At 37.7% G+C, this 19,903-nt stretch overlaps 1 protein-coding gene across 3 annotated transcripts; it reads left to right on the top strand.

Moving 5' to 3' along the window:
- The first annotated feature begins 646 nt into the window (after nt 1–646).
- On the top strand, nt 647–18,352 carry LOC129278600 (uncharacterized). 3 transcript variants are annotated; one of them, XM_064111385.1, is made up of 12 exons: nt 647–684; nt 4,233–4,436; nt 5,931–6,069; nt 7,734–10,411; nt 10,911–11,109; nt 11,443–11,523; nt 12,008–12,612; nt 14,109–14,172; nt 14,967–15,040; nt 15,764–15,930; nt 16,483–16,634; nt 17,061–18,352. In XM_064111385.1, the coding sequence occupies exons 4-12, from the start codon at nt 7,991–7,993 to the stop codon at nt 17,099–17,101; spliced, it is 3,804 nt and encodes a 1,267-aa protein (XP_063967455.1). In that variant the 5' UTR covers nt 647–684; nt 4,233–4,436; nt 5,931–6,069; nt 7,734–7,990; the 3' UTR covers nt 17,102–18,352. The 3 variants fall into 3 exon arrangements, with proteins under 3 accessions (XP_063967455.1, XP_063967454.1, XP_054770715.2); XM_064111384.1 differs by lacking the exon at nt 647–684 and having other exon boundaries at nt 4,129–4,436; XM_054914740.2 differs by lacking the exon at nt 647–684 and having other exon boundaries at nt 4,146–4,436; nt 5,889–6,069.
- Nucleotides 18,353–19,903: the final 1,551 nt, after the last annotated feature.

Genomic DNA, 19,903 nt, shown 5'->3' on the forward strand with positions numbered 1-19,903 from the left:
CCACTTATTTACTTATTAATTGTAAAATAACACAAACGACATCATACACATGATACAACATGCTAGAAATTGATCAAAGTAAAAATATTTTTTAACAATTTGTACGGATTCGGTGACGGTGAAGATTGGAGGCAGTTGCCCCCGCCCCCAGTAAAAAATATGTATACAGTGTATATATTTATATACTACTACTGCTACTACTACTACTACTACTACTACTACTACTACTACTACTACTACTACTACTTTTTTTACAATTATTTCCCCATACTCCATTTTCTGGCCCTTTGTGCTTTGATTCATTACTCCACTGCATCCCTGGCCTATAAAAAACAATTTATATTGAAATAGAACACAATAAGTAGAAAACCAATTATTTCAGTGAATAGACAAAATAAACATAACCAAGTGAGATAATTCATGATTTCAAGGACTTTTTTGTTCTTGTCTGTGGTGTGCTTTTTCTAGTTCAAAGTCCGACTGCGTCATACGATTTATGAAAGCGTGACAAATTAAACTACGTTTTTTCTGGGTGTGGCATGCTATAATTTTGAGTCATAATAAAAACTATTCAGGCATGGGCGTCGTGAATTGACGCACATTGCTGCCACTTGGCAGTCACTAAATTGTACAAATTCGTGATTTCAGACAGCCTAATTTCATCTGATTACAAAGACTAATTTGGTAAGTCTTGGACTTTTTGGTAGTGGATATTAAATTTTAAAGTTTTTTATCAATAAAATGAACTGACTGCCCTGATAAATGACAAACTTACAAAATAACTTTCTCATGACTGTATAAATAGGTCAATGTATTGACTCCCTCGCTTTGCTCCCTCGCATTTTAGAGTTTACATCCCATTTACCATGTTTTGGCTCAAAATTTGATGTTCATTTAGAAAACATAAAAAAGGAATTCTTTAAAGAGAAAATTTCGATTCAAAAGAATGATAATTTTGTTCACTTTCGGTTATTTCATTTTGGTGCTTTTATTCAGTTAAGACTTGGTATTATTGATGAGATGATATGTGAGGATGTAATCTGGTAATAATGATAAAATAAATTCAAATCAAGATGAAGTATGTATAAATATTTATTTGACAATTAAAAAAGGTATTAAGTGGGTGAAACGCTTCCGATAAGCGACAAACAGATTTTTCGCATATTTTTTTTTCACAAAGAGTAGACATAAAGAACACAAATTTCCGTTATATTCAGAATTTATTAATGCCTATCGTTTCCGAACATAGGCTTACATTTTACTCATTGTAAAGACAATACCCGTATGAATTATTATTTCATATATCTATCTTTTACCATGAATAATGTCTTAACAAGATTTAAATAATCTAACAAGGAATAAAAAGAGTTAGTACATTAAGAGAATGTTAAATGAGGTTCCTATCTTTTTCAAAATTTTGATCCATTTTTTTTGTAGATGAAATATTTGCCATAACTAATTGGAATATTTTGAACAATATATTATAAGCTATGATTTCATTTTATAAAAATATATTTTTCTGGAAACGTTATCACCATTTTGTTTGTTATGGTGTAGATTTTTTCTTTCGTGATACCATACTCCGAAGCCTTATATGCTTATTTTGTTGATTTTAGTTATCTACTTTCTCGATTGTCCTCCCTCTAGAAGTACCTCCTCCACTTTTTTGTTTCTCCTTCTTCTTGCTTCTTCTTCTTCATCTTCCTCTTCTTCTCCTCCTCCTTCTTGTTCTTGCCTCTTTTTCCTCTTGCTTCTTCATCTTGCTTCTTCTTCTTCATCTTCTCATTCTCCTTCTTCATCTTGCTTCTTCTTCTTCTTCTTCATCTTCTCATTCTCCTTCTTCTTCTTCTTCTTCATCTTCTCCTTCTTCTTGCGTCTTCTTTTTTTTGGTCTTCTTGTTCTTTTTCTTCTTCTTCATCTTCTCATTCTCCTTCTCTTCTTCTTCTTCATTTTATTCATATTCTCATTCTCCTTCGTTTTCTTCTTCTTCTTCTTGCGTCTTCTTTTACTTCTTCTCCTCCTTCTTCTTCTTCTCCTTCTTCTTCTTTTTCTTCTTTTTCCTCTTGCTTCTTCATCTTGCTTCTTCTTTTTCTTCTTCTTCATCTTCTCATTCTCCTTCTTCTTCGTCTTCTTCTTCTCATTCTTCTTCTTGCCTCTTCTTCTTCTTCTTCTTCTTCTCCTCCTCTTTCTTCTTCTACTTCTTCTTGCTTCTTATTCTTCTTCTGCTGCTGCTTGCTTGCTTCTTATTCTTCTGTTACTGTTGCTGCTTGTTGTTGTTGTTAGCAATGTTCTTCTCCTAATCTTCCTCCTTCTTCTTCTTCTCCTTCTTCCAGACGGGAATGATGGTTTAAGTCTTTCCTAGCGAGTAAGACAGGATTGATGTGTGATACCCCTTATTTGTCTCATTTTTAACATGTTTAAATTGAGTTTCTCTTCATTGTTTATCAGACAATCGTTCTGCCGCCGGATCGCCTGAATATAAATATAAAAGAGTGAAATCAATTACACTTTCCAGACCCCCATTGTCCTGCAAAAGTTGCTGAGAGAAATCAAGACACCGTTAGAACCAAACACATAGGCCCATTTTCCGTTAAAATGAATCGAATCTTATTTCCATTATTGATTGGTACTGATTTTAATTGATGCATTCCCGCTAAGAGGACTGGCATCAATGGATTTAAAATCTATATAGTTACCATGGAAATCACTACGTCATTGCTTTTACGCTGGGACTCATCATTAAAATCCTTGAATGTATCATTTGAAGCTGAAGTGAATCGCCGTAAGAAACTAAATAATTGAGATGAAATGTCATTTTGTATTTTGTAGATGATTTCCAATAGTACTTGAACAAGTTTTGTGTTTTAGTCTAAAAATAAAACCTGTGTCAGGCAGTAACTGCTACGGAGATTCCAAGCTTTGTCCACACGATACGAAAGGATTGCTCGCCGAGAGATATCTTTAAAAATCAAAACAATAAATCAATCGATACAAAATGACAACAACACGGAGTACATTATTTTGAGTATCACAGTGAACATCACAGTTTGTGCTGTGTAGATATAAATTAATTCTTCTCATTCTATAAAATCTCTTTTGTGAACTTTGAAAAATTACTTAACTGACCTACTTGGACAATGTTATCTTCACGCTGAATGTAGTTACTAAATGTTTAAAAATTGGAGGGGCTGGCTAAAATATGAACAATTTTTCTCGAATCTTTTACAAATATTCGGCTATTCTGAAGATTCCTTGACTCTTGTCGAAATTTCCCGAATAAGCCAGTTCGTAGTTCCAGTCTGCGTACGATCAGAAGAAGGTTATAGACCAGTTCGTACTTACTTAATAGACAATTTTTGTCAAATGACGTTCAATTTCTTTCATTATGATAGGCAGATTTCAAAGGAAGATATTACGTAAGCATGCCTTACGTAGCAGGATGAAGAAATTGAATAGATTAGGTGACTAGAATAGCACACTCTATGAAGGTATTTTGCATTTCTAATTTGAATGCATAATAGGCCATATTGTACAATGAATTTGGCAAAGTGTGAAATACCAGTCGTTCGTGGACGCATTGTTGTTTTTTGTGGATGTAAATGAAAACACAATTCGAAAGAATATATGAATAATCAAGACATCAATTTTGGTGCTTATCACATTACAATTTAAACCACCATGTCACTTTAGTACCAATGACCTACCTCTGATCATACGCAGAGTGGAACCACGAACTGGCTTATTGGTACATATTGGTTAAAAATTTAATGAGGATAATTTGATGAGATATTTCAAAAGTATGTATACACTTTTAATATCTAAGTAAGCAGGTCTATATGAAAGTCCAGGGGAGCGTTTCGTCAACATTTTTGTCCGACAAGTTGTCAGATCTGGCATATATCCTAGATTTTGATTGGCTGAGAGGCACTGTTACTATGTTAACTGTCGAATACTAAACGGGACTTGTCATATTAAACGTCCGACTAGTCCTTTCATGAAACGCTCCACAGGAAAGCAACGCCTTTATATTTCTCACTGACAATGGTCATGACGGTTGCCATGATTATCATTCACGAGTGATTGATCATTTACAATAATACATTTTTCGAATAGTTTTACGCAAACTTTGGAATAAATATTTTCGCACAGTTACCAATACCTCAAGCGATCGACCTATATGCCATAACACAATTTGTTTAATTCTAATGCGTTTCATCTTTTTATTGTGTAAGTGATAAAGCAGCACTTTGAAGAGGATCACTGTTTAGGAAGACACATTTCGTTTTGCGTCACTCATCTCAGTTTCATCTTAGGCAACAAGATCCACAACTCCCTCTGATTTTCGGCAGATTCATTTAAGCTTACAACACACCCAAGTTGTTATTCTGCGAGAAAGCGAATCGTGCGAGCCTCAATGGAGACAATGTTTAGCGCACGTAAGTAACACAAGTCTTTTTTTTTTTTAGATTCCATCCAATAGTCATGATAAAACAGACTCGGAGATAACAAAATAAGCACAGACATTAAACCATTTGTCAAAATCGGATGCAATGAATGTTCCATTACAAAATTTCGCTTACCTATATATATATTTACATCAATGATAATATACAGAGCCACTTTTATTTTGGATTTCATCAAAGGAAATGTAGACATTTCATTTTTTTTTAATTGGTAAGAGTCAAACCTGCTCTAGCGGTAGCCTGTTTGTAGAAGAAACACCTGTTTATAAAAACCGCACGTTTATTGAAACACTTATTACAGGAACCTCGACATAAATGTCACGTGTTCATATTATACAGTTTTTCTTGTCTCCATTGGATTGTTTCTATGTTTCTAGAAGTGTTATGGCTCAGTGGATAAGTCTCCAGACTTTGAACCACAAGGTCCGGGGTTCGAATCCCACCACATCACTCACGTGCCTTGGGAAGGCGTTTATCTTCATTTGCCACTCTCCAACCAGGTGTAGTAAATGGTACCCGGTAGGAAGCAATTCCTTGAATGCTCGAGGGTCTGATAAAAGTAGCCGTGCTAAAGCGGGGGTAATAATATCAAGCGCTTAGAAATATTGTATTGAGTGCTATATAAATGTTGCATATTATCATTATTATTGTGATCATATTTTACTGATATCACTGGATTCAACGTGATTTTCCTGTGATTTGACCGTTCATAGTGTGATCTACTGATTCTAGTATTATCTGCATTTTCCAACCATAGTCATAAAGTTCCACAAATTTATTGACTGATTTCGAGGACACACCAGGGCACCGTACACAAAAGTTAGCGATTAATTACTAAATGAAATGGCCTATCAAGATCATCGTTGCATGCACATTTTGCTCAGTAGACTGACTAGGAATCAATCAGATTTATTCTTTCTTTTATTCTCAGGACCAGAATAACCTTCATTTTGTCGTGAACCCCCCCTTTTATTTTTGCTTGTCAAATTTACATCAGCACCCCCAGTAAAAAAAATCGTTCCCAGTGCCCTGCGTATAGAAATTACAAAAATGCCTCCAAATCCTTAATAATCTTGTCTTCGCTCTATTTAACGCCCGCTTAACAGTTGATCCAGAGCCCATAACACAAAGCTTAGCAATGATCATAGAACATTTTTCTACGATTGATTCCATTGACTACGCATGTATAATCAATCGTGAAAATCAAGTGTATGATTAATCGCTAACCTTTGTGTTACGGGATCACGGTGTGTCTGAGCAAAGCAAAGTGAAGCTATTGAACTTGGATAGTTGGTATTGTGTTTGGCATTTATCTACTTCTCATCATCCGTTGAACGCCCACCCCTCTCTCATTCCCTCTCAAGCCAGTGATGACACGCCCTCTCTCTTTCTCTCTACCCCCCCCCTCTCCCCTCTTTCTCACAGCGTAGTTTGAATAATCGTCATCATCTCTTGTTCGCTCTTCAGACGCATTTCACCACGCACCAATCACTATCCACGGCAGTGATACACGCAACTCTTCTAACACCAGAAAGCTGGTAGCCTGAATCGTAGTTTGGACACCTCTCTCCCGGGGACCTCACCATGTGAATGGGATGTGACGCGGGTAGGCATTTTTGTTTTTGTTTATAATCCTTTCAAAGGAGTACATTCATATGTGTACATTGGTGTGTGCGTGGGCGGAGATCAGATGTCTGGTGTGTTCGGTGCTTGCTATAATATGCCTTATTAACCAACCTTTAAATACCAAGGCAGGATCAAGATACGAACTAATGTCCTTTTCTGTAGGTTAGAAACAAAGAACAGATCACCACTTCCTCAGGGCTCAGATCCTTGTTCGCATCAAGGATTCTCTTGAAACTACTTGTTCGCATGTGATCTCCCTCTATATACCGTTGGATACAAAAGAGCGTTATATATCATTGTTGATTGATTATTGATCAGTTAATGATTATCATAGTTATCTTTCATTTATTCAACCTTTCAATCACTGGTTTATGATCTTTGAAAAGGACACCCTCCTCTGCAATTTCTTATCTTCACTACCATGTACTATATGTTGAGGCGCTGTTTAAGATTTCAAGTTAATTTACAAATCACTCGTACATTTTAGGTGAAAATTGTTGGCTTTTATGTAATGCGTGCTCGCTCATTCATGAACAATATCAGTCAATGTTATTTTTTAGTCAGAACTTAGTAAGTGAAGAACGTTTCCTTGAGACCCATTAGTTGAACCATTTTACACCGGTCATTTCGATTAAGAGGATAGAACCTTCTGTATTACTGATGACCCTTGCATATGGTTTGTCATAGTAGGACTAACAAATGATGGTGGTCTATAATCAGAAATTTCAGTCGGGGGAGGTTGTATATTTTGGCACGGATACTTTTTAGTAAGGAGCTGTAACATGACTGGAATATAATGTGATTTAAATATGATGAATGTAAGGAAAAACGGGCAAGCTGGCTGCGGCACTTATCGTCGGTTTATCAGTAAGTCCAATGAGCGTATGTTGATTCACATAAACGTTTTGCCCTATCATGTTTGTTTGCATGCATGACTTTATCTTTATAATAGCCACTCACGTGATCTTATATCGTGGGAAATGTGCAAATGTCACTCCCAACACTGAAGTACAGATGGGAGGGGGGTGGGCTCTGAGCAGTTGCCTTCACCTTCTCAAATGCCCACGACAAAAAAAAAAACCGAGAGGAGAAAGAAGCGAAATGAAAGGGCAATTAAATGGTAAGAATGAAATTGTGTTTTGGATTCAGATGTAAAACGCTGTCCAAGAAATAGTATTTTCATACGATAAAGGTAATTTTTTAGCTCTTTACTTACATATTCCAGGCGCGGATTCACGATTTTTATAAAGAGGGTGCATTTTGTAACAAATGATGACAAGCCCCCCCCCCCCCAAAAAAAAAAAAAAAACAACATTACAAAAGGCTATGACTCATGACTCAATGAAGGACATTGGTCTTCAGGGGGAAAATGACAAAGCAAAAAAAAATAAAAGACGACGAAAAATAGGCCATCACCTCACTTCCAAATTATGAAGGCAATTGGGCCTCTTCTCTTTTCTATATACCTACACCGCCCACCCTCACAACACACAGACATCTTGAATACACATGTACATCTTACAGTTGGCCGATGTTAAATCCCCCCCTCCCACCCCACCCGCGGAAACTGCATACATTGAGTGGACTATGACCTTATTATTAAAATAAAATCCTCATTATTTATTTTTATTCATTTCTTTGCAGAGCCTTGTAACGTGTGATGTGCCCATCTGGTCAAGCGATTTCCATATCACGTGTTCAAAAGGCCCGCGAGCTTTAACAGAGCGTACAATCAATCGATAAAGTGCGAGATGAACGTGGTTAACAGAAATCAGACCAATCCACTCGATCTAATACACCACTCGATTCATTTAGAGACATAGAAGAAAAACATATTCAAACTAACCAAACGAGGTGAGGCGTTCCGTTTTATCCCCAAATAGCCAGATCATCAACCGAAGATGATGTTGAAGGGCATGCCGAAAGAATCTTCAGGTGAAGTAGGGGTACGAGTTGAAGGCAGGAGAGTAGCCAGAGTGCAGCCCCAGAAGGGACATAATGTCAACGATCAAGGGCTTTCCTACACTCGCGAAATAGGAAACGTTAAATCTGTTAAACCAAGAGCAAGGAGGAGCCCTTCCGTACACAGACCAATCGTTTCGAAGTGGGATATATCGCAGCAAGAAATGCTTAAAATATCTGACTCGAGAGCGAGCAGAGGACAGGGAGCTAACTCTGCAGATAGCCAACCATTACTGATATTGACGGGACTTGCAATGCCAATGATAGGAAGTAAACAGGCTACTCACCTAGTTCCTTTCCACACGGATGGAATGGTTCCATCCTGTCAGAAAATCAACGTTCAAGATGCCAGCAAACAATCTGGTTACCCGATATCTACAGGAACCAAGGCAGTTGTTCTTGATCAGGGCTTAGATGGTGTACGAAACTCGAATGGCATTGGTATTTCCAATACGAACCAGGAGTACGTTAACTTCATTATCAGTAGCCAGATTGACCATACTCTGACGAACTATAATCAAATAGCCAATATACAGACGAATATTGACAGATCAAGGGTATCGTACAACGGGGCTCTGCAACTGCCACCTTCGTTCGATCAACGAATTCCTGAATTCAGTGACTTTACCACTGATATGGCGGAGGGTCGGGTGAAGTCTTTGTCTTACAATCGAGAAATGTTGGCATCTAGTCTAATGCATCATGATACTTCAATGTATATGGTGGGTGAGCCTGGGTGTAAAGCAAGATTGGCGCACGGGGAGCACCACCAGACTGGTAAAACGGATACTGAAACTAGGAAAACTATGATGAATGGTAAAGGAAGCAATGCTATGGAGGAGGGTAATGGAAACAAAATGCAATATGTTCGGAACCCATGCGACAAGTTAACGAATGCTCAGATTTCGCTGGGATCAGTTCACGATAATCATGGGTGTAGTTGGTATATCAACCAGAACGAACAAATGTCTTCAAATTCTAATGAATGTTTCCATCCTGTAAGGAATACGGGACCCCAGTGGGATACCATTCCTCGTAATCACCGTATCAGCATCAACCCGCAGGTAAAGGATCTTACTGTAAAACCAGCCCACACTAAGATTGATCCTTCTACGTTTCCACAACACTGTATTGATGAAAAAAATAAGAATAGCCCTTGTGTCAAACCTCTTCTACAGAAGGCTCCGAGGCAAATCCCTCGCTATAAGCAAGGCAAGGACAGAATTTCCGATGATTTGAAAAGACAACATTTGACATATTTCAATTCGCTGGACAGAAATGGAAAGACGGCCCTTCTGCGTTGCAAGTATGCAACTTTGCTGAAACGCAGAAATAAACAGCTTCAGAGGTTCGACCCAAAGTATAGGCTTTCACTCAAAAGAATGAATAATGCGTCTCAAGAAGTCCAAAATTTATCAAAATTGACGAAATTCAATCGCCCTCCCAGACTATCCAGAATGGCCAAATGTAATCAGAACATGTTGATGCTCAGTGACAATCCTCATGTCGCATTAGGAACTGCAGGTTCATTGGATGTCGCTGATGACCATTCGGTCATTGATCTGACAGACGATTTGCCCTCCATCAGGCACGAAGACAACAAGAATCCTCCTGCCGAATTATCATCAAGACGACCTAACAGCCGATTACCTTCTTACGAAGAAGCTATGACTTTGAGAACAAAGGATATCAATGACAGAACCTCTGTTGATCCTTTGCCCGCTGTGGCAAGACGTCTTTTATTATCCAGCCAAGAATTTTTCAAAAACTTGCAGGGTCTCGGTAAAATATCAAGAGAAAGATTGCACACTCGGAGTGGGCGGTTAATAGATAGCTCGACACCAATATCTTTGATGTCATCCAGGAATCCCCATGAGGTGAATCCGGGATCGATAGAACCCCTAGCAGTTCCTCAAGATGCCACCATCAACAATATATATCCGAGTAGCCAGGACTGTTCCTTAACGTCAGATAAGTCAGAACTTTCAATCCCAAGTGTTCCTTCTGCTGTTGTTTTGCCTCAGAGTATCAGTGGACACGGAATACGCAAGCCTACGAATGGTACAGCTTTGTCTTCACACACGCACGACCTCCAAAAGGATTGCGAGTCCGGGAAATGTACAGACAATACTTCTAGAAGTCAGTGCGTAAAGATGGAGTGTGACGTTGAGACTCGCCCTGAGACGGGGATGAAAAGTGGACTATCTACGGATGAGCCAGATACATTATTTCAACTTACTGACACATCAAGCTGGAAGGACAGAAGGAAAGACATCTTAGTAACCATAACAACCGGAATGGATTCTCTTGATGAAAAACAGGGGATTGTTTATCAAGGCAGCGAAAGACATACTCTGAAGGTTAGTTTTAACCCCCCCCCATAGCATAAAACACAATGTTTAGCCTTCTGATTGAATGCATAAAAACAACAATTATTTGTCAAAGAGATTTCTGTAAGCCAATGATAGATGACGCATATGCTTTTGAATATGTTTGCATCGGCGTGACTGCTCAAATTTATATCTTTACTGTAGCCAAACGCGTTTTGCTTGCCATGAGTCTAATTTACAGTAATATTCACATCAGGGTCAAGTATCTTTATAGCCATCACGTTAAGGTGGGTATCCTTTTTGGACTAATTTTTCTTGATAATATTCCAAATAGGCATATGATAGGTCATAGGATCACTTTTTCTAAACTTGTTCACTCTTAAACATCTTCAGTTTCCATGTTCATTCTCTAAAAAAACCGAATTATTCGCTCTGCCAAATGTAGTGTTTTGGGTGGAGTGGATAATAGGCATGATAGGGGAACTTCCTGTTACAGAATACTTTATACTTCCTCATTTCATACTAATAGAATGCGGTCGTCCGTATAGAAGACTTCAGGAAGAGGTTAACCCGATTGCAAAAGAAGACAGAAGACATCCTAGATGACAAGAATGCATCTCACCTTGAACAGGGAAAGAGACAAAAGCTAAATCATCGAAGCAGCAACTATGGAAGGCAGACCAGGAATGAAGGGACTAAGCAACGAGGAAACCCTACTTCAACGGCAGGTAAATTAACAAGAAACACTGCATAGTTCGATTTAAGGTTTCATCTTCTCTGCATGTCCTTCCTAATGGTTGATGTTCTCTTTTGTCAATGATATATTTCCACAGGTCCGCCATACGGTCATGACCGCCATTTGTAATTTATCGTTGTGTTTTGATAAAATGTTATTAATACATCTTTGCGTTTTCTGACTTGTTATATGAAATATGGAGTTCAAGTTTTGTTTCTTGAGGGAATAATAAATATGTTTGTGTTGATGGATGAATATTTCAAGATCAAGAACAAATGAAATCACTGGTTAATAATTTTTTTAATTTCATGTCACCAATGTTTAGACTGTTCATCACGATCCAGACATAATTTCCAAGACTTTGTGCCTACCATCCTCCCTACCAGAACAAGAACTGCTACATCAAGTAGGTGTTACATAAAGCTGTTCATACGATTTTACCTACGACTAGAACTTTTTATTGTGAAGTCAGCTTTACAAGGATATATCATTTAGAACAATGATCAAGTAGACAGTGAATAAAGTCTTGCGAAGAGCTTTATGAAACGACCCCAGGTATATCACAATGCACAATGAAACCTTCTGATTATCGTTATGACATTCATTATATCTACTTGTAAATAAAGTCGTTATTAATTTCAACCAGAGTATATCATTACATACAGAAATCACAACAGCGAGTGAATTGACACAAACGTGGTTACATTATAAAACACTAAAAGACGATTGTATACCTGTATCAGCAAGTATAGTGCAATAAATTAATATGTAAATAATTCAAATTGAATTACAATCTCTTAATCGAGTTAATGAATTGATAAAACCTCTGCGACTGTAGAGTTAAATGACGTATAATTTATAACTATTTTATTTGTTTGTTTTAAATGCAGGACTTGGCCATTCAAGTCGTGTATTAGCTATGGAGTTGTTACAAAACGATCTGGATGACGTCATCAACGATGGAATGAAGGTTGAGGACGACATCAACAAGGACTTCGATGAGGATTACACTCCACGAAATAAACATGCCAGGCGTCATCGGGTCAGAAGAAAGATATCATCTTCTCCTTTATCGTTCTCAACCACAACGGCAGCATCACTCCCATCATCATCATCATCATCATCACCACCATTTTCATCACCATTATCATCATCTGACCGTTGTGGCGTGGAAGTGGATACATTGACAGAAACAGAGAGTGCCTCGGTTTCATTCGGATCCGGTTCTAAGTCCGAACATGGTTCATCAGTAAGGGTTGAGATAGGAACGAATTCTGAGAATCACATCAAACTGAAGTTTGTCAACCTGAGAAGCATCTATCCTGGCTCCTCCTCCGGCAATCAATCACAACATCAGACATCTCGAAAGGCTAAACATAAACATAAGGGTAACGAAAAAATCGACGATTCGTCAAAAGCTGCCAAAGAAGGGAATAAAACATTCATGTTTGATGTTGGCCCGAAAGCAAAGAAGAGATCCAGTAACAATCTTGAGGTGAGATTGAAAATCAAGATTCTAGGCCTTTACCATCTTTACTTAACATACCTCGGTCACATTTGCTCTACCGCGGCCGTAGGCGAGCCGAAAACAGCCGTTTTATTCATGTTCATACAAACCACCTATAATATGAAGCTCGTACATAAATGGTTAAAACGGCTGTTTTCGACTCGCCGTAGAGCAGATGTGACCGAGGTATAAAGATCCTCCAGGCAATTGATACACGTTTTAGAAAAAAAACTATTGACAAATATGTTACTAAACTTAATTATATCATTTAGCACAATATTGAACTTTCGAATATTTTATGATTTTTCCATTAATGTTTGAAAAGAAAATGTAAATGATAAACAGATAATGACTACGAAAAGAAAAATCCCATTAGAAATAACGGTAATCAGAATCAGGCCTAACTACAAATGATAGTGACAGTAGCAGCAAACAACAAATCAACAAACAACATTAATAGAATAGGACAATGAAATAGTGAAGAAGATTTTTATTAAATCTTAGTTATATACCAATGTGTTTTAAATGCGCCAGTAAGTTGAAACCGGGCATGGTGGCTCAGTGGTAGAGCGCCCGCCTCATTTACGGGGGTCTTGAGTTTGATCCCCTGCTGAGACATATACGAAATACTTATAAAAATGGGACATTCTGCCTTCTTGCTAGGCGTTCAGCTTTTAGATAATTAGATAAATTAGGGTAATGATAACATATTATGCATTTATATGTGCAGGGCCCGCTGCAGGTATAGCAATTTCCCGAAAAGTGGCTATCGTATCCAGTTTCCCTTAAAGGACAAGTCCACCCCAACAAAAAGCTGGATTGAATAAAAAGAGAAAAATCCAACAAGCATAACACTAAACATTTCATCAAAATCGGATGTAAAATAAGAAAGTTATGACATTTTAAAGTTTCGCTTAAATTCACAAAACAGTTATATGTACATCCTGTTCGGTATGCAAATGAGGGGAGTGATGACATCACTCACTATTTCTTTTGTATTTCATTATATGAAATATGATTTATTGCCATTTTTTCCTCATTGTCCTTGAAACAAAGTTTCATTCCTCCCTGAACACGTGGAATTACCATCGCCTTAACATTTTATGGTTCAGTCAAGTTGGTCCTTATTGTCAAATCTGTAAAAATTGAAAAATTCTATATTTCAAACAATAAAAAACAAAAGAAATAGTGAGTGAGGGACATCATCATCTCTCTCATTTGCATGTCATTGAGTTGTGCATATAACTGTTTTGTGAAAAATAAGCGAAACTTTAAATTGTCATAACTTTCTTATTTTACATCCGATTTTGATGAAATTTTCAGCGCTATGCTTGTTTGATTTTCTCTATTGATTCAAATCAACATTTTTATAGGGTGGACTTGACCTTTAATGGTATTTTTTTCTTTTTCTCCCAAATGGCTATAAATAATCCCAAATTATACCATTATTACCTCCATAATTTTTCATTTTATTACTTATTCAGACTGATACATCTTTTGATAGCACGTCTTCAGAGATGGACAGTGTTCCAGAGGACCCACCACTTGGTAAGGATAAAACAAACATGGCTAAAATAATTTACTCGTGTTATCATTAAGTAAATCGCGTGACCTACAGTACTGGGCTTAAGTGTAATTTTTCCCAAGCCTCTCTTTTGCCAAATATGGTCATTTAGGGTTGGCGCCACAGGTTTGGGGTAGCCGAGGGGCGAACGCCCCGATAGGATTTTTCAAGTAGTGGGAGGAGGAGAAAAGAAATGAAATGAGGGGCAAAGGGGAAGAAAATGAGAAGTAAGAAGGGTATTAAAAAGAGTGCGTCGTTTGACTCTAGAATACCCCTGGCGATAAAAAGACATTATGACATCACTTTAAGGTCGTTTTGCCACCCCCTCTCGCCCCATTGCTGAATTGAAAATGACGCCGCCCTTTTGTCATTGTTGAAAGTCCAATGAGATGGGTTATTAAGTTTAGAAGAAGAAATGGATTTGGTCTCAATTGTCTACGATATGATATAATCTAGATAAGGTTAGGTAAACATAGCCATTTGCAATACTAAAATGAAATACTATAAATGAACACGAACAGCCAGAATGACCAATATAAAAAAAAAGCTTAAATGACTTTGACACTATATCTTCTTGGCGAGCTAGATTTTGCATGACATACAGGCTTGGATGTGTAACGCTAAAACGTAGCACCTCCTTCCATTAAAAAATAAAAATGTAAGGAATTAAAATACATGACGTAGCGAGTCTGTCGTTTGTAGATGTTGATCCCTATGTGTAATATATATTATCATGTTGTAATGAAGTCTTATAGTTGCTTTAACATTTTTATTACAGGAATAAAGAAACTCATCATAAATAAGAAACGGGGAGAAACATTACTACATCGAGCAGCAAAACTTGGAAATATGGTACGAGTATGACTATGACATCAATTGAATAATTCTATAGATGTTAAGTTCACTTCTCTACACTCCTTAATACATGTTATTGTAATGTGTTCAAATACAAAATGATTTCCCTTTATATTGAAATATTTAAATGTTTCGACCTCTTTAGCTTTTTAAACTGTCCATGACAAAGAGCTCTGAATATTGAAAGAACAATTGATACCCGAATAGTCCATCCGTGCTGTAGCAGCAGATCAGCGATGCCCAAGGTCACTTATCTCACTATGCATCTATATTACTTTGTAAACTTTGTATCAGTCTTCCGGCTGTTTTATGAGGATTTGTTTTTGCAATAAACCGAAGTGAATCTGAATCATTCGGAAATTAGAAATATACATATGTAAAAAAAAAAATACACATTTCTTTTCGTAAGATCTGGGCCAGCTACACTACCAGTTCTTCTTCAGGGTGATTCTTAGAATTGCAGTTTAAAGACCAACGATAAAGTATATTAAAATATGCGTCTATTCCCTTGAGCAAGGATTTCTATCTACAATGTGCTGCACTCAACCCAGGTGAAGAAAATTCGTACCTTGTAGGATTTACTCCTTGAATCCTTTACTGCAAATGGTGGTAGCTTTTGCCTGGAGATAATATATATTTGTTTTATCTTCGTTTGGAATTAGTTTCTTTATACACAAAGTGTGAATTTTACACATACAATTTCCTTGCATTTGATTACAGGAGATACTCCGTTATTGCATCGATAATGGCCTAGAAGATGTGAATGTTCATGATCACGCTGGCTATACATCTTTACATGATAGTTGCGTACCAGGACATCTAAACGTAGCCAGGTTTCTAATTAATCATGGCGCTGATGTGAACGCGGAAGCTTACGACGGCACCAGGTCAGATGATTTGAGCATTTAACTGTTTAACAGTTTAACAATATTTGGCTTTTCCGTTCTCTCTGTCCCTTTCTTCTTCATGTTGGAAAGAACACTGAGTGTACCAAAGTGTACACCACAGCATGTTGCCCAGTGTGTCCCACATGGTGTACCACAGTGAACCACAGTGTATAACAGTGTGTCCCAAGATGTGTAACAGAGTGTGTACCACAATGTGTCAGAAAATGTGCCCCACGTACTGTGTGTGCCACAGTGTGTATTGAGTAGTGAAGTAATGTGTTATCATGCAAACGTGCCCCAAACGTGCCTATATTACAAGACTACATTGCTTGGGTTAAAATCCTTTGCCAGATTTGAGTAATTAACGATTTTAGCTGGTGGTTCCTGTTTGCGCTAACGTGCTCTCATATAAGAAATGCTATTTCTTTCCTTATTTTGGGCAAAACCATTCCTATCTTTTCAATAAAAAAGGGTGAGGGATCTGGATCCGAAACAATATTCGCTTCAATCTTTATAATCATATACCAATGTTCTATCCATTTTCTTTTCTAGACCAATCAACGATGCAGTAGAAAATAACCACGTTGAGCTTGTGCGCCTTCTTCTAGCCCATGGCGCTGATCCCTTTCATCCTAAACCTAATGGGCGAACATGTATTGAGCTAGCTTTAGACCAGAGCAGCGAAATGAAGAGTCTAATCTTTGGTGAGAAGGAATTGCATTATTTGCTTTACCAATACAGCTGTAACGTATTAGTGGACGATGAAAAAGTTTTGCCATTAAAAAAGGGATGGAAAAGTGCATGGGACTAGTGGGAGGGCGGTAATTTAATGATCATACGATCGTACAACTACAGAGGTGTATCTTGTAGCTCCTACCAACATGACCAGCTTATTTTCCTTATTTTCTTTAACTTAATGGCCACGCGCATTTGCCATTACGAATATCACATGCGTTTCTTTATATATTTTCTTGTAAGATTGGATCTTAATGATAATAATAATACATTCATGCAATTTGTATACAGCACTTCCCTATCTTAATCATATGTTCAAGATGCTTCAGAGAAAATTATAGGTAATAAACATACATTAAATCATGTTCAGACTAAATTTCTGCGCTTCGTTTCAGGTTATCTAGAAGACATGAAAGTAGAGAGGCGTGATCTATAAGACGGACTTTGAGACTCCATGTCAGATCTTTAGATGCAGCACAGTATGTCTCCTCCGGTAATATACGTATATACATTTTGGGTTATTCAGTTCAGACGGTAATGACTGGGAAGAATGCAGGAATGCATGGAAACCAATGTTAGCCCATGTATCTTGTCGATGTGGATCATAGCCTCATATGAACCCACCAGGTTGTATTGTCTTCATTAAGCAATTTGATTAGAAGACAATATGAGTAATAACAAAATGCTGGGGATGTAACCTAAATATCGTTTCATTTTAACGATTTTCTTTTGCTTTATTTGGTTGCAAACTAAGAAGAAGAGAGTAAAAATGACTTTTTTTCTTCATACTGATACAGTTTCAATTATCATGACAAAACCCGATGAGGGTCCGTATTAAGGTATTATCTAAATCGAGCAGATATCAATAGAAATTGTTTTGGATAAAGAACTGGATTAGGATTGGGGTATGAAAATTAGTGATTTTCACATTTTTGTTCTGAACCAACAAAATGCAAGGTTTTGCAGTAGCTTATAACAATAGTCATTGAAAATCATTATTTTGTTGCATGAAATAATCCCAAGAATTTCATGAGAAATTAACCAATTCCTAGACCCCCCCCTTCAAAAGCAAAGATAGAAGTAGAAATAGTAAGTACGATGCACAATGTATGGGTAAAGTAGCAAGATACTCCCTGTTTCCTGAGTCCTGCATGGTAGCTTGTAAACTATTTTCTTACATTTTCTCGTTATGACTTTTTAGTTTTATCTGTAGGCTACGTTTAAATGACAAGATTTTAAAGCTATAGATGTTTTAGTTATCTGTTTAAGTTACCAGACATCGACGTTCACTGGCGGATCCACCGGGGGGGGGGGGGGGCACATCCGGCTCGTGCCCCCCCCCCCTTTGAGAGGCACTATTAAAATTTGTAATGTAAAAATGCCGTTGCCCTTTGAAACTGAGGACTTTTTTTTTGCTTGTCACATTTTTTTTTGCGGACGGAATTTACTTAAGTCTTGATTGAAACTGTTTTTTCTTTGTTAAAGTTTTCATCGGGAAAATGTGCCCCCCATTTTTTGGGGGAAAATCCTGGATCCGCCCCTGTCGCCATTCATAGTACAATTATTTTGAGAGCTTGCTTTTACAAGGTTTCGTTCAAAATGTTAATTTATCATGGCCATGTGTTAACTATATATTGTATGATATTATGTTTTATATGAATAAAACTGCACATGCACTGTTAATTTTAGTTCGTTTTGTTTGTGTTAATGTGTTGAGTTGCCCACCCCCCCCCTTCTCACTCTCTCTCTCCGGAACAAAATTGATACTCAGAATAGATTAACGAGAAAGAGAGAAATGCGTGCGTGTGCGAGAGAGAAGGAGAGTGTGAGAGCTCTCCAGAAAGTGAGGGGATAGAGAGAGAGGGTGTGAGTGTGTGAGGGGGAGTGAGAGAGAGAGAGAGAGAGGGGCACACTGGGGAGGGGGGGGGGTAAACAATAAAGGAAATATTTTGCTGACGATTTTTGCGGAATGATTCTCAATTAGTTTAAGTGTCACATTTATGATAAGAAATCTATACCGTGACTTTATCCAACATATATAACTGTGTTTGGTCCAGCTACCGATTATGCTACCATCTCCGCACTGATCTTCTGGCCAAAGTGAGTAAACTTTTACGAGATGCTCTTCAACCCTCTCCAAGAATTACTCTTCTCAACACCCAGGATCCCTTCGAAATGACTTGCGCCATTCTCTTGCCGTATGACCCTTCCCTTCCTCATTCTGTTAACGATTCCATCCAGAAGATGACTCTTCATTATATATATAAAATCCATGCCCATCGCCTGTACTCTTCACATGCTAACCAATGAGCTAGATTTCATCCCAGTGCATGATCATCTCATCTATGCTACTGACCGCGATTTATCGCTAATCTCCGAAGAGCGGAGGATCAAAACAGAGAGAGAGATTACGACCCCTGTCAGGCTTGAGGAGCAGAGCTCCACAGAACTTTTGAATATGAGACCTTTGAATTGCCCTCAATCTGTATTTGATATGTATGATAACCCATAATAACAATCATGTTAATTTAAGTACGAATTCAACACAATATATGAAAATATTCATTTTATGATCGCCCCCTCTGCCGCCCCCCTGCAGTATCGACACCTCTTACTGGAGGACAGTGTTTCCATAAACTCTTCAATCTTCAGTTGTATTGAGGTTCGCACATGTGCAAGTTTCTGTATGTGGATATGGAAACTGAGGGGGTTGGGGGCAGGGCAAGACAACCGGTGTAACAGCTAGAGTTACACTACCCAAACCGTCCGTTTGATTCTCTTCCTACTCCGCTCTTTCTTCTTCAATTTCTTCTCTTTGTCTTTTTTTTCACTTTTAATTGGAAAGTCATTGGGATGGACGAGGGGGGGGGGGGTTACTCACGACCCCCTGCAGTACCTACCTCTCATGTTTAGCAAAGTTTAAAATGAAAAGAAAAAAAATTTGGATGTATAACACGCATGAAAAACAGCGATGTACACACAAGGTCTTAACACTTAAATAACTAAGAAAATATGACATTGAATCAAAATAGAAAGCACAAACATTGGAAATGAAACCTTGAAAGGGCTTCACAGATATGCTGGTAGTATACCATAATCGAATTTCAACTTCAGACTGAAAATAAGTTTCATTTTCTATTCCTGATTTTGAACTTGATACGAGTAATGAGAGAGAGATGGGGTGTGTGTGTGAGAGAGAGAGTGAGAGAGAAATTGCAAATATAAATGCGTTTCATAT

Source organism: Lytechinus pictus, chromosome 16, assembly GCF_037042905.1.
Source record: "Lytechinus pictus isolate F3 Inbred chromosome 16, Lp3.0, whole genome shotgun sequence".
In the NCBI taxonomy this organism is placed as follows: domain Eukaryota; kingdom Metazoa; phylum Echinodermata; class Echinoidea; order Temnopleuroida; family Toxopneustidae; genus Lytechinus; species Lytechinus pictus.

What these genes read in the sequence shown, in the direction of transcription:
- LOC129278600 (XM_064111385.1), top strand. Translation starts at nt 7,991, where the DNA reads ATGATGTTGAAGGGCATGCCGAAAGAATCTTCAGGTGAAGTAGGGGTA. An exon ending in TCCAGAGGACCCACCACTTG is followed by an intron (nt 14,173 to 14,966) that starts GTAAGGATAAAA and finishes TTTTTATTACAG; the next exon opens with GAATAAAGAAACTCATCATA. An exon ending in AATGAAGAGTCTAATCTTTG is followed by an intron (nt 16,635 to 17,060) that starts GTGAGAAGGAAT and finishes GCTTCGTTTCAG; the next exon opens with GTTATCTAGAAGACATGAAA.